General features: G+C 35.6%; 3 protein-coding genes across 10 annotated transcripts; 1 reads left to right on the top strand and 2 right to left on the bottom strand.

The window, feature by feature from the left end:
* Positions 1–7,205: 7,205 nt before the first annotated feature.
* Positions 7,206–9,799, bottom strand: LOC306986748 (forkhead box protein H1-like). Of its 6 annotated transcripts, none has more exons than XM_079590332.1 (5): positions 9,696–9,799; positions 9,561–9,591; positions 8,234–8,506; positions 8,025–8,120; positions 7,206–7,908 (listed from the first exon to the last, which is right to left on the bottom strand). In XM_079590332.1, the coding sequence occupies exons 3-5, from the start codon at positions 8,489–8,491 to the stop codon at positions 7,360–7,362; spliced, it is 903 nt and encodes a 300-aa protein (XP_079446458.1). In that variant the 5' UTR covers positions 8,492–8,506; positions 9,561–9,591; positions 9,696–9,799; the 3' UTR covers positions 7,206–7,359. The 6 variants fall into 6 exon arrangements, with proteins under 6 accessions (XP_079446458.1, XP_079446461.1, XP_079446456.1 ...); XM_079590335.1 differs by having other exon boundaries at positions 8,234–8,503; positions 9,696–9,765; XM_079590330.1 differs by having other exon boundaries at positions 9,561–9,799.
* Positions 8,019–11,418, top strand: ntaq1 (N-terminal glutamine amidase 1). Of its 3 annotated transcripts, none has more exons than XM_079590342.1 (6): positions 8,019–8,133; positions 10,217–10,316; positions 10,397–10,447; positions 10,539–10,687; positions 10,794–10,918; positions 10,995–11,205. In XM_079590342.1, exons 1-6 carry the CDS (start codon positions 8,099–8,101, stop codon positions 11,096–11,098), a joined length of 564 nt encoding a protein of 187 aa, XP_079446468.1. In that variant the 5' UTR covers positions 8,019–8,098; the 3' UTR covers positions 11,099–11,205. The 3 variants fall into 3 exon arrangements, with proteins under 3 accessions (XP_079446468.1, XP_079446469.1, XP_079446467.1); XM_079590343.1 differs by lacking the exon at positions 8,019–8,133 and adding an exon at positions 8,349–8,604; XM_079590341.1 differs by lacking the exon at positions 8,019–8,133 and adding an exon at positions 9,838–10,147 and having other exon boundaries at positions 10,995–11,418.
* Positions 11,350–15,130, bottom strand: psma2b (proteasome 20S subunit alpha 2b). Its single transcript, XM_079590340.1, has 8 exons — positions 15,007–15,130; positions 14,342–14,418; positions 13,413–13,545; positions 13,155–13,277; positions 12,990–13,071; positions 12,797–12,870; positions 12,058–12,115; positions 11,350–11,589 (listed from the first exon to the last, which is right to left on the bottom strand). The coding sequence occupies exons 1-8, from the start codon at positions 15,045–15,047 to the stop codon at positions 11,473–11,475; spliced, it is 705 nt and encodes a 234-aa protein (XP_079446466.1). The 5' UTR covers positions 15,048–15,130; the 3' UTR covers positions 11,350–11,472.
* Positions 15,131–15,254: the final 124 nt, after the last annotated feature.

Here is a 15,254-nt window from a genome sequence, read left to right as displayed (position 1 = left end):
CTTGAAATACAGAGCAGGATTCATCTTGAACAACTCGTATCTGGTTTGCACAACATGGAGGTCATTGGATTCCTCGTAAAGAACAGATAAAACACTGACCTCTCTCGTCCTACAGGCTCTTGGCATCAGACGAATCAAATGAATAAAAGGAGGTTCTAAACCAAAGGCCGTTTTCTGCATTGACCATCCAACAACCGGACAAAACATTCATTATGTTATCACTTAAACCACACAGAAATGCCCACATAATCCAAACGAACATTACAGCTGGTACTGGATCACTATACAACAGTATTAAAGGCCCACACACCTTCCTTTCAGGTATTGAAAGGTCAATGGGGGCTAGTTTGATGTAGAAATGTTCACTGACAAGAGTATTCTTGCCCTTGTCCCTTATCCTTGCGGACTTGTCTAATTCTACAATATTCACCAACAAAACCATTCCCCTATAAGGCATTATTTTACACTTTAAATATATTATTCAAACAATGATATTAGTAATATTCTAGTGCTCCTGTTTCAAACCCATCAAAATAACATCCCGTCCCTCTTGTAACGACATCTCCTCTCTGACGACGTGTTACTCTGTCACTCACACAGCAATAGTAAACCACCATCCAATCATAACAGTCAAAAACAATTTCTTGTTCAACAAGATGTTTCACTCTGACAGTGTACGGCACAATAGAGGAGAAAAGACTATTGCAACATCTGTTTCATGCTGACTTTAAACTGCATTAAACTGCTTTAGTGCAGATGTAGTATATGATGCAATAACAGTAGTCAGATGTAGTATGAATCATACTAAGCCATGATTCAGACACACATGACATGAGACAGCGGTCTGCAATGTAGGCCTCACCTCAACCTATCACGTAGTTCCTCAGAGCGAGTGCTACTCAGTTCAATGTCTCGTATTACTGATTTACCAAAGAGGATAATGGGATGTCTTAAAGTTGCACAATGAAAATAAACACTATTTACAGCGTATATAAACAGCGTAAAGCAGTTTATAGTCATTTTTGTAAGTATTAAACAGTGGATAAATCACCAAAATGTGATGGTTGCATTCATAGAAGATGAAATAAACAGGTTGCAGAATTAGGTCATGAAGTAGATGTTAATAAATGATGAACTAGGCAATGATGTGCCAACACCAACTCCTCCATGTGCGATCAAAGTATTATGGATTATGTATTAACGTGTACAAACAGCAGCTCATAAACAGACAATAAATAAGCAACCATGCAACCCCCCCCCCCCCCCCCCCCACACACACACACACACACATTTCACAATTACTAAAGGTCTTCATCATGTCTCAGCTGTGAGGAAGTGCTTGCTAGTAGTTCATTGGTGCCACTGGAACAGGCATAATATTTTTAGAGGTCATTTCTGACAGAGGCTGTTGTAGTATCTGAGCTTAGATCAGTTTATCTCCATTATCAATACTTGTCAAAACAATAATAAGGGAACTTTACTACTCAGTTAACTTTTTGATGCTTATAATAAAGTTACTCAATAACTACAGCCATAAATTGTAGGGCATAATTCTTCACTGTGAAAGAAATATTTGATGTAGATCTGCTTCGTTTCTCACTGTTGTTTTGTCCAGACACACCCTGGGCTGTTCCCCGGCCAAATAAACCACTCTGCGTGAATTATTTTCACAGCTTCATCTTCACCAATAGGTGAAAGTGGATTGATTTCGTAAGTGTTATTGTACCAGAGCTAATTCGTCTGATACAAAGGGCCTGGATGCATGGGATCACTACATGAAAACTCCCTCTGGTCCACCATGTCCACTTTACTCTGACCTGGCTACATGGTAGCATTCTTGCTACAGGTCATTGCCTTTGCTGATAAGATGCAACTGATTACTGAAGGGGAAAATTGCTCTGACCTGACATTGTTTTGTTTTCCGTGAAAATAACCTTTAAATCAGGACCTAAACTCATTCTCTAACAACCTGCCAAAGGCGACACTACAAGGTAACCAGCAACCATCTTGTCCAAGCTAAATCTTTAGGTTTTAAACATTGCTTGACTGCAACACAACAGTCTAGAAAGGTGATAATTATTTGTGTCATGCATGAATCGACAACATAAGTCTATATAGTATACCCGTTAGGCCTATATTTCCATGTATTTTAGGCTAGATAGGGAAACCATATAACTAGAAACAGGAAAACTGGGTTTGGAATTTGGAATTGGGAAAACCATATAACTAGCAACAGGAAAACTGGGTTTGGAATTGGGAAAACCATATAACTAGAAACAGGAAAACTGGGTTTGGAATTTGGAATTGGGAAAACCATATAACTAGAAACATGAAAACTGGGTTTGGAATTTGGAATTGGGAAAACCATATAACTAGAAACAGGAAAACTGGGTTTGGAATTTGGAATTGGGAAAACCATATAACTAGAAACATGAAAACTGGGTTTGGAATTTGGAAATGGGAAAACCATATAACTAGAAACAGGAAAACTGGGTTTGGAATTTGGAATTGGGAAAACCATACACAGGTTTCTTGTATACAAACAATACCGGATGCGCGCGCATCCAAGAGGCAAGACCGCTATATGTTATGCCGAGTTCTGTAAAAGAACATAATTAACGTAGATTTCGCATTGTTTGTAAATTCTTGTTGACTCAATAATAAACTGCAATTTCAGAGTTGAATCTGTTTGCTTGTGTTTCATTTGCATATTAATATAACATTATGTAAAAAGTTAGTTAGTTGACTAGTATGAAATTGTCCAACTAAGTTTGCGAATCATAAAAACATGACATACCCTATGCATTTAGGTTAGTTTACAGCACAACAGCTCCGCGTCATCTCTGCTTCTGCTAGATATAGCCGTAAAGACGGTTGCTTTCTGCCTCTTAGATGCGCGCGCATCTACGTGATGACGTTGCACAGAAACCCGTGTATATAACTAGAAACATGAAAACTGGGTTTGGAATTTGGAATTGGGAAAACCATATAACTAGAAACAGGAAAACTGGGTTTGGAATTTGGAATTGGGAAAACCATATAACTAGAAACAGGAAAATGGTTTGGAATTTGGAATTGGGAAAACCATATAACTAGAAACAGGAAAACTGGGTTTGGAATTGGGAATTGGGAAAACCATATAACTAGAAACAGGAAAACTGGGTTTGGAATTTTGAATTGGGAAAACCATCTAACTAGAAACAGGAAAACTGGGTTTGGATAACCTCATAATGCTGAGAAATACAAATGAGATGTTTTGCCCTTGTGCAAAGCTCATGCTTTACAGTGGTTATAAAAATAAACACTGAAGGAAAGTATCCAAGTGTCTTATTTGCAGGTTGAGCAAATAAATGGAATAAGCCACTAAGCTATTGAGTAAATTCTTCAATGAAGAAATTACTTGCCCACTGATAGATTTTTCAGTAAACTGGAGCCAAAGGCAGTGGTAATAATTACTCCATTGTTGAGGTAGATCATGGACACAGCTGCCTTGTATAGTGCGATCTCTGTTAATCATTTTATCCACCTTTTGACCTTATATCCAGTCATAGGACTTTCCTCTCCGGTCCACACAACATGCTCACAGCATCAAAACAAAGGCACATGATCACATGATCATAAACCCAAGTTAACTTATTTTCTAATGAATGGTCAAGACTTTTTAAAATATATTGAGGACACAAATGTAATAATCTGTCCTATGTAGATAAATAGATAGATAGATAGATAGATAGATAGATAGATAGATAGATAGATAGATAGATAGATAGATAGATAGATAGATAGATAGATAGATAGATAGATAGATAGATAGATAGACAGATAGACAGATAGACAGACAGACAGACAGACAGACAGACAGACAGACAGCCCTTGGTCCATCCCTGAGATGTAGAAACGCTGTAGTGACTAAAGGATCACACTAGTGCTCACTCAGCCCTCAGCGCTGTATAATCCCCTGCATCACTAAACACTGTAAGGTGTGTGTCAAACGTGCATGACCTCACGTACACAGTGCAGACGTGGCCAACGTGACTCTGATAGGCGGGGCTACGGAAGTTTTTTATCTTCTTATCTCTGTCTCTAGCCGTGGAATAAGACCATAGTGTCAATGGCCGGTTAGTTTTTAAGACAGGTAGGCCTATATCTGTTCATATAAATGATCCAAAATAATGCAGAAAAGTGTTAAATGTTCATTTAACTTTACTTTGTCTTGAAAGGGCTTTACTGTTTAATACAAAGACCCCGAAATATGATGATCCCTTTGTGAGGGACCTACTTCCAAAAATATAAAGGCAGGTAGGCATAAATAGGCCTGTTTAAACCCCCATTTAAAGGCTGTATGAGACTATGTTAAGTGTCATAGGCCTATTAGCTTGTAAACATACTAAACTGACTTTTCAATTGTCGTGGTACCAAAGCAAATTATTAAATATTATCTAATATTAATATTTACCATTAAATGTGTCTATACTATTCAATGTATACACATGAAGAGAAACATTTTCAATTATAATATTGAATTTGTAATGTAAATATTGAATGTTTTAGATTGAGATGCTTGTGTCCACACGCCCTCGACTGCATGCAGTGTGTACTGGTGCATTCAAGGGTTACAACAACATAAAACACTCTCTTTCATTTTGTCTTAATTGTTTATTTAATTGTATTTAGAAAAAAATGGATCTAGTGTTTTACATAACAGATAGTTGAGGGTGGTTTGTGGATCAAATAACAAAAAAAAATGTATTTGATATGTTAGCACTTTCAGTGATTACCGAACAAGTAATTTGGCTTGTTATACAGAGAGATAGCACAATTCTACAGCAGACACATACAAATAGCTTGTTTTCAAGCCTTTCAAAGCCTTTCCCGTGATCCCTGTCAGTCAGACGGATGGTTGAGGTGTCATTTAAGGCCCGTTCACACCAAGAATGATAACTATACAGAAAACTATAACAATAGCTTATATTAGTGTCCATATCTTGTGGCATGGACTCTGCTTTTCTTTTATATATCGATTTTTATAACTATATCTTTATTGTTATCGTTCGTTATAGGCCTAGTTATCGTCCTTGGTGTGAACGGGCCTTACAGGCGCTTAGAAATTTTAAGGGGTTTCCATCATGGAATCTTTTTATGGATTTAGTTCTAAGTGATTTTGTCGTTAATTAATTTTTGACTAACTAAATTGTATAAATTAAAAGCTTGTAAGCTTTTTTTTTTCACTAGAAAATAATGAAATAACCCATTAAACGTGAAAGTATTACGCAATTTTTTTTCTTGAGTGCATGTAACAGTTCCAACAGGACTGTGAATGTGAAACCATGCATGTGAGACAAGTATTAATTGACTAGAGTATAAGACTACTTCCTGATAACACCTGCATGTTGAAAGTCCAATTATCTCTATTGCAGTTGTGATATCTCCATCTGTCTATGCTACTGTATGAATGAGCACCACTATCATGATGGAGGTGCAGAAAGAATTGTATATGCCTGTTATAACCTATTCACCAAAACAACACAGACCTGTGTACTCATTGGACTTATTTAAATGAGATAATGGGTAGCTTACGTTATGATCAACAAGATGTGGGCACAGAGAGACGGCATAACTATGTATCATTAGTTTCAAAAATACTTTACTCGCAGACTGGCATGAGAGGCTCAGGAGCATAAGAATTATCTTCTTCACACTCATCCACCCGAAGTACCTGAACAGATAAACACGTTCATTATACTTTTACTTTAAATAAAATACTCTGTCTGTCCACACAAGTTCTGTAAGTTTTTACCTAAAGATAAATGCTGAAGTGTTTCCCAAGTTAACTTGGTTGTTTAAGTAATTTCAACTTAAATTACATTAAAATAATTCAATAGTTGAACCTTTGATAACTTATTAAAAAAATGTAGAAAATTGCTTAACTTATTTTGATGAGTTAAAGTAATGTAAAAACATATGTTGTCATAACTTATTAATCATATAATTTTTTACAGTGTTGTAAAACCAAACAAGAGGGGAAAGAGCATCAAGATGAGTATCTATTTTAAGACAAGACAAACAGTCTTTACTCTGTGGTATATTTGCCATCCCTTATCTTTGCATAGTCAGTTGTCAGTCTGAATGGTGTCAACTCATTGAACAGGTTTGAACATCTACAGAAATATTAGGACATAAATATTTAAGTCATAATAGTAATCATTGTTCTTCAGTGGTGTGTAATAAAGAATCATGTGGTGCTATTGGGAATAGTGAAAGCTTAATGTCAAAATTGTTGGACAAAGAGGTTTCGGCCATCAAAGTTACTGCTACTTTTTTTTTTTTACATTTCAGATTACCTATTTTCAAACATTTTTCAGTCTCAGTATTTAATAATATGACACTAGTGTTATTGCACGTGCTGTAGGCTATTTCCTTCGTTTATTTAATATTTTCATAATGTGAATGTGTTTTTGTATAGGTCCATTTCTTATCTGTTTTAAGTGTTTTTTATAGGCTTATTACCCGTGTTTTAGGTCCAGTTAATCAATTAATACATCAGTTCTTTAATTTCTTTAAGGTAGTCTTCGTCTTTAAGGTAGTCTTTTTAATATTTTACTGCCACCCCGTGGCAAATGCGAAAATAGACCTTGTGGCGCAAAGTAAACCTGTTATGACGGGAAATCGTCTGCACGATTATATGCACATTATCTGGATGATGTGCTAATCACCAATTAACATACTGATCGACATGTTTTGCTTGGCGAGCACAAACATTATTTTAATGTAAATAGGCTATCTGATAGGCCTATGCATTCTGAGATCTCACGTTTTAATGTTTTGTAAATAGGTTCATCAGCCTAACAAATATATTGTAGTCTTCTGAAACATGGGCTTCAAGACAAGAACAAAGTGCATAATCCCAATATATTTTTGTATGACGATGTAATTTTTAAAAGTTCACATATCTTTGTAGTCCCACATTAATATAGGTAATTAAGCTGGTTTCTAAATATTTAAGATGATATTACAGACTTTATAGGTATATTGCAATATTATCATACAGATTTAAACTGAAATAATAATCTATTAGAAATAGGCTTACTCTACAAATAAACTTTAAAGTAGGCTATAGGCCTATTATAGTAGCTTCTATTAATGCACAATTAATATTAGTATATATATTATATTAGTAGGCTAATATAGCCTAACCTATTCTTATTAGAAAAAAATAATTAGTAGGCTAAAGGTCTTCAGATCAAGTTGAATAAGCCACAATCAAATGCAAAGAACATTGTTTTTATTAAAAAAAGAAAGAAGTTAACAACAAAAATAAAGTGCAATTTCGGAATATTTACATTTGGTCACTCTGGATGTTCACCAGCTGACATATCTAGTATCAAACATTAGAGGAGATCTGAGGAGAACGGGGTGATCGTATGGGAGCTGTGGAGGCAAAGACTGTCCAAACGGAGGTCCTGAAGACATACGAGGTCTTTTTGCTGAGACCAATTGACATCCCACTGCTGAAACAGGGTAATAACACTCCACTGTGTCATATTCATAAAAGTTTTTTCTCTTGGTCGCTCCACATTGTGCGTCTACATAGCGTGGAGATTCCTCCAGACGCGTGCTGCGCATGCGCTTCACTTCGCGGTCGCTCTTTAATATTGATTCAATGGAAAATGGGCCTGTGAATTTGACTTCGCGTTTGTTTTCCGTGACAGTGCAGACTGGCATGAGAGGCTCAGGAGCATAAGAAGTATCTTCTTCACACTCATCCACCCGAAGTGCCTGAACGGATAGGTCAGGAAACACGTTCATTATGTATTTGAAATGTCGGCGAAACATTTTTGGAGTAATGCCACTCTCATCCACTTTCCAGAAGTTCTTTTTAGGATTTGGATAATCCGGATCCACTGGTACCTAAAACACACATAGAAAACACTGTCAGCCTACTAATAGACCAATTACACAAATGATTCGATGCTTGAAAACCTAGACTTAAAATAGCCTTGGACAAACTGAATAAAGTTACGCACCTTTGCAAAACACCTGTTTGATGACAGACAGACTCTGATGTTGTTCTCAATGCCTTTTTTGTCTCCGAAGACAAATGGTTCCAGATTCTTCATTATCTGCACAAATAAGGTACAACGTTATAGCCTAGTACTTCATAGAAATTGAAGACAACACTATTAAATCTTATAGGCCTATTTCGGTAATTCATTACTTATTTAGGCTGGTATACCTGTTTGAAAGTAAGCATCTTGTCCGGCGAATTTTGAATTGCATATGCAATAAGCCCGATGTATGTTCCTGTAGAGTATTTTTTGTACTTCTTCCTCGGAACGACGCTTGATCGTGGCAGCAAAACATTGAATCCTCCGTTGGTCATCATGATGAGCTCCTGGTCCAAACTCAGACTGAACACTGAGAAGATCAGCCTCCATTTATATCCAGATTCCAGGCTGTAGCTTTCAATTGGTCTATAGGTGTTGCATTCCATTAGTAGGCCTAACTGCTGTTCACAAAAACGAAGTGTTAATGGCCGGGCGTTTTCTTAAGCTATATTCCTCTAAATTATGCATTGGCAGTTAGGCTACTTGCAACAAGAATGAGGTAAATTATTGATTTACTTTGTTTTTAAGAAATAGCAGTCTAAAACAGTGGGCCTATTTTAATGTTATGCCTCTTGTTTGTTTTGGACAAATGAAGTAGCCTAGCCACCCATGGTGCAAATAATAGGCCTAGATGTTATTGTATAAATAAAGGTATTATATTTGCTCCCCAAATTAAATACAGTAGCCTATGTGGTATTTAATTCAGTACATGGTAAGTTATTTTTTTACGTTAAAGTCTGGAGCCTATACAAAACATGTGTGTATTTAATTTAATTATTATACTTAATTCATTTAACTTATGGGACAGGCATTATTTATTAAGTTATTTAATTTAAAAAAGCAAGTTTGAAATAAAGAAAGCAGCTTATGACTTAGGCTATAAGGGAGTTGCTAGAAATATCAATATTTATTTACTTACTTACTTACAATTAAGATTTGCCTTGAATATTTCAGCCATAACCCCAGGGTTTGGCTTGTAGACCTAATTTGAACTGGTTATTGCTCAGTTTCTGTGTTTTAATATAGGCCTACATACCGTTCAAAAGTTTGGAGTTGGTATACATTTAGGTTAATGTTTGTTTTTTTAAATAAGTCTCTTGTGCTCACTAATGTTGCATTTATTTGATAAAAAAAATACAGTAATCTGTTGTTTAGAACATTTCTATTGAGTATCAATGTTAATATTTTTGTGTAAAGTGTGATACAATTTTTAGGATTCATGATGATGGCTAGAAAGTTCAAAAGAACAGCATTTAGGCTAGTGCTGTCAAATAGATTAATTGTGATTAATCACATTTATCAAAAGTTTGTTTATATAATATATGTAGTAGGCTATAGGCCTATACATAAACACAAACTTTTATGTTAGATGCAATTAATCGACAGCACCGTTTACATTACTTTATTGTCAGTTTGATTAATTTAATAGATCAATTAAAAGAAAATCTTACTCACCCCATACTTTTGAACAGTGAGGTAGGCCTAGCTTAACACAGATACAAAATAATAAAATAAATGTATCTTTGTGGCTGAAAAGTTTAACTAAAGAAGGTAATAATTAGGTTGGTTAAATTTAAATACTTTACTTACAAATTAACAAAGACATACCATGGCACAAATGGAAACAAAATAGTCATAGAATATTTATTCATATTGATTTGAGAGAGGTGTTTAATTGCACATTATCTCTCGCTAACGGGTTTTTTAATTGTGCTATTAAGTCAGCAAAGGCGTTCAACAATTATAGTGATAATCGTGCACATCACATTTGCAATTCACATGAGGACTGAATGTTCGCTCATTTACACGCCGGAACGACAAATCTGCCAAAAGATCCTTACGGACAAAATAAACTGTAACATACACCTATCGTTGTACAGGGGCAACGTAAATCGCTGTATTCTTATATTGTATTTTGTTTTGTTTTGTTTTCCCTCGTAATGTTATAGTTAAAATACTGAATGAAGAATGAATGAAGAAAGCTCTCCGTCTGAATGTATTACTCCATCTAGAAACCAATGTGTATACACCAGCTGTTACTGGTAAGCGTGACGAAATAACACCAGTAGCTACATTTCTTATTAAATACACAGCATTTTTTTCCTCTGCAGTGAGGAGAATGTGTGGAAATTGTGCGAATATGTCAATGATCAGGGGACGTGCTCGTTGGATGAGGTGTATGCAGTCTTTATATCTAACGAAAGAAAAATGGTGAGGCTTTTTTACTGTTTATACGCAAATATAATAACTATGCGTAGTGTATGTAGTTTTTATATATGTGAAATTTGCAGATACCCATTTGGAAGCAAAAATCCAGTCGAGGTGATGAACCAGTATTCTGGGTAATAACATTTTTTAATAAGGAAAATAGTTGATTTTTTGTTTTATTTTTGACCTTGTACTAATGCATTATTTCTGTGCACTTGCCTTTAGGATTACCATGTTATTTTTCTACACACAAATAAACAAGGACAGAGCTTTATATATGATCTAGACACCGTCCTTCCCTTCCCTTGTTTACTTGATGTATATTCGAAGGAGGCCTTTCATTCTGATGAGCATTTGAAACATGCTTTCTGGAGGTTAGCTAAGAAGTATCTGATCTGAACTGCATTTATCAAAACGTTTATAACACTAACCATAGCAATCTCAGTCTAATGCAGTCAAATATAATTGTCTGTGTTTTAGGAAACTTCGTGTAATATCAGGGGACACCTACTTGAAGAAGTTTGCTTCTGATCGTTCACATATGAAGGATTCTGACGGGAACTGGCGTATGCCACCTCCAGCATATCCTTGTTTAGAGACATCAGGTTTGTTGTAAAATTATTTGATGCAATATCATAATTTGGTTTCTTTTTCCTCTTACACGGTATATCATTTTCACAGACACTAAAATGAATCTTGATGACTTCATCTGCATGGATACTCAAGTGGGATATGGAGAGGTTTACAACCTTTCAGACTTTGTTCAACGCTTTGGAAAGAAGTAACAATTTTTTTGTTTTGTCAACACTTTTGGGTTGAAAATGTACAAAAACAGAGCCTCAGGGAAAGATCCCATTAGCATGGACTAAGCAGGCTGCAAAATAGCCTACATATTTGTTGCCTGTCAAACTTTTTCTTTTCTTTTTTACAAATAGAACAATTCAGATCCCACAGCTTACATTGTAATTCATAATTACAGTCAGGTAATAAAATCCCAAAGGACAGTCATAGTAAAATGAACGGGATGTAACATCAGTTGATAATTTGCATACTTTTATAAAGAAATCAGTTACACAGATGAACAAATAATAAAAATGCAGCATTTAAACAAACAACCAACCAAAATGGTAAACTGTAAGCAGTTGTAGTGCTGTAGTTTTTAAACAATTGCTGCCAGGTAATCCTTCACCTCAGCAGGTGACAGTCTGCGAAAGCCTGCTTCATTACAGATGCCCACCTCAATGTTTTCCTCTGTCATCTGTCCCTCAAAACTTTCCTGTAGGAAAAAGAGAACGCTGTATTAAATTGTTGTTTTAAGCAATCTGATATAGAAAGTTAATAAGTAAATTCTGTTATTAATTACTCACCCTCATCTAGTCCCAACCCGTAAGACTTTCTTTCCTCTTCGCAACACAAATGAAAATCTTTTTGATTAAATCTGAGTGATTTCTGTCCCTCCACTGACTACTACAGAACATTTGGACTAGTCAAGAATATTTCTAAACCGCTCAATTCATATGGATTAGTTATACGATCTCTTTGTGGACTTTTTGAAGCATCAAAGTGGTAGTTGCGTAGCTGTCAACTGACAGAAAGCTCTCAGATTTCATCCAAAATATCTTTGTGTTCTGAAGATGAACGAAAGTCTTATGGGTTTGGATCGACATGAGGGTGAATAAATTATGACAGAATTTTTATTTTTGGGTGATCTAACCCTTTAATAGTTATTTAGAGATGAATTCACCTTTAAAGTTAAGATGGCGGTGTGTATAGCATCTTCAAGTTCCAGATCTTCATTATATCTGTAACAAAATGATACAAAGCTATGCTGTAAAAAATTTGCAAAATCATTTTCCTATTTTTGTACCTTAAAGGACAAGTTCGGTATTTTACACTTAAAGCCCTGTTTACAGATCGTATCTGATGAAATAGAACGGTTAAGATTAAACTTTGGACAGATGCTGCTGTCGCGAGAATTTTAGGTTTATATCGCTTTCCCCCCTCACCCCCACAATGGTTGTCTATGTTCACTGAAAGATTCCTTCCTAAAACACATTAAACTTTTGTTTACAAAGACGTGAAACTCACCGAGTGGTCAGGGGTGTTCACTGATACGGTTCCAAAAAAAAATCGCTGAAAAAGATGCATTCCAACAGGTTTTATCGTAGTTTTTGTCCAACTCCATGACTTGTATTGAATGTGCTGTGTGAGGTGCGGTATTACTCCGCCGCTGGAGTGTCTATTATTCAAGCTCTCAACGGAAGAATCACGGGTGTGACACGTTTGGCAAAATAGGTCCACAAAAGCTAAACAAACCTAAAATTCTCGCGACAGCAGCATGTGTCCAAATTTTAATCTTAACCGTTCTATTTCATCAGATACGGTCTGTAAACAGGGCTTTAAGTGTAAAATACCGAACTTGTCCTTTAAGAAAAATCTATACATTACAATAATTCAACCCGCCAACATGAAGATTTTAATACCTTTTTTCCAGGAATGTTTTTCCGTTCACATAGTTCTTTCCCATTGCTGTGGCTTTCCAGGCGAAGTATGCTCCCTGTGGGATATCACGATTGAGAGATGAGTTGAAATAAATGGTTGCATGTTAATATAATATGATGAAAAGAATAAACAAACAGTAATGAGAATGTTTTGATTGCTATTTATTTGTTGTACCGATGGGTCTGACTGAAACAAGAATGGTCGATCCTCGTCCCAGCCGGCAATGAGAAGAGAGACTCCAAATGGGCGCACACCTCTGTAAAACATGACACTTAAATGACTACAAGAGCTCTAATTCAACTCTAGCATGATAATAAAAGATGTAAAGAAGTAACATACCCTGACTGTGTGTATTCTTGCATAACAGAAGCCACTCTCTGTACCAGCTGGCCTGTGGGGATTGGCTCTTGGTATACCAGGAAATACTGCTGAGCCAGCTTCCTTGCTCTTCTGACCAGCACCCTGTCAAAAGAGATCATTCCTTACATCGTCAGCTGTTAATGTTACAACTTAACATTAAAGAAGAGCTCATTTTAAAAGCTTTTCATTTTTAGAACAAAGCAACTATTCATTATAAATAATGCACTTTTTTAATACCTGTAGTCAGGACCCATTCCACTGTACACTATGCCGATGTGTTTGGTTATTGGTTCAACTTTGTGCACGCTCTGTTCATCGTACAATATGGACTTCTGTTTCTTCTCAGTTGCCAGCACAACTCCATTTGATGCTGCAAAAAATGACAAAAGGGCCTTTAAAGCAAATATACACAATACGTATGGAGAAACATTATACTGTAGGAATGTAGCCTAGGTCTTAAACTGAATTTCAAACCATTGATAAAGAACATAAGGTGTCTTTACACAGCCAAATTAATGTCCCCGTGAACTGGAAGTAGCAACTGATTTTATTTCAGTGCTGTGAGGCATTTCCAAGTGAAATGGTATATAGAATAGAGGGCAGGGTTTTATTTTAGCACACCTCGTCTCTGGTTGGAGGGGAGAGAATAAGTGTTTTCAACCCACGCCGTCAAACTGACGTCATCGGAAAAGCAATGCAATTCCAGAACGGAAGTAACTATTCAGATTTTTATTCAAGATAACCATGACAAACTTTTTTTTTTCTGTGTATTAACTTGCACAGATTAATTGTTCACCCCTAAGACCAGTAATATGTGCTAACAAAGTCAATAGGGGTAATTTTGATTACATTCTCCAAATGCAATGTAAAGAAATTAAAATATTAAAGCCAGACAAAATCATGCCAGCTCTGACCCACCTCAGCTACTAGTGTCAAAGTATACAGTTGTATTTGCTGTGTAACTTTGGTAATAGAGTTTTTTTTTTTTTTCAGTTTCAGTGGTAGTTTTAAGACAAAATGCAAGATTTCATGAAGATGAGCTTTAAGAGGATCTGCTTTCGACTCAAATACTGGACTCAGCAACTCAATGGATGGTTTGAGTAGGTGGTGCATAGATGTTCTGAATTAACATGGTTTGTGATGCACGCACTGATCTACAGACATACCTTTGATTCCTACAGATGGAGCACCGGCTGCTACAGCGGACAGAGCATATTCAATCTGCACCAGTTTGCCAGAGGGGCTGTTTTGATAATAATAAGAAAAAAAATACATGAGAGGAATGCATCGGAAACGTATCTGAACTGAAACTGATTAAATTTGTGACAAATACGTATCTATAATCAATGTACTTCATGTTGATTCTGAACTCATGCATTTTTTTTTATTTCAAATTCATAGATTATAAGTTTACAAAAAGTTAACAAAAGCTTCATAGTAACTTAAACATACTTTTTAAATTGCTTGTTGTCAATGAAAATAGTAAGTTAACATTACACATCACAAAATATTAACGGATAAACAAGATAATATTCTTAGCCAACAGAATGAGCAATACAATATAACAAGAGTGATTAAACACTAAACAAAGGAATAACGGTACATAACTTGAGTAAAAACTAACCAACACTGACATTAAAAAATTAATAGAAGCCATAAAGTTTTATGTTAACTAACATCGTGACAGTGCAACTCCGATGTGACTTACGATTAAGTACATTTTAAACACATGTTGAAAAAAATAAAAAATGTATTTCTTTTGAATGCATGCAAAAATCTATGTATAATGAAAAATTACAGCCACATATAAATCTATAAATGACATAATTACCTAAATGTTGTGAGAGAAAAACTGTATCCTCGATCTGCCATTTTTGTTTTTTGCTACGGAAATACACCAAAACAACTTCCGCGAAATGTTTGAAAATACACTCGTCAAGATAAAAGTCATGTACAATTAATCTGAATAAAAACCAATTTTACAGGCATTTGTCGGTTCGTATGTTTCGGAGGAATAAAATCATGCTAAACATAAAACAAGACTATTGTTTTAGCATGAACACATTCTGAAAAGATTTA

The sequence above is a fragment of the Phoxinus phoxinus genome (genome assembly GCF_949152265.1).
Source record: "Phoxinus phoxinus genome assembly, chromosome: 19".
Lineage (NCBI taxonomy): Eukaryota > Metazoa > Chordata > Actinopteri > Cypriniformes > Leuciscidae > Phoxinus > Phoxinus phoxinus.
This window is presented reverse-complemented; position numbering and strand designations above follow the sequence as displayed.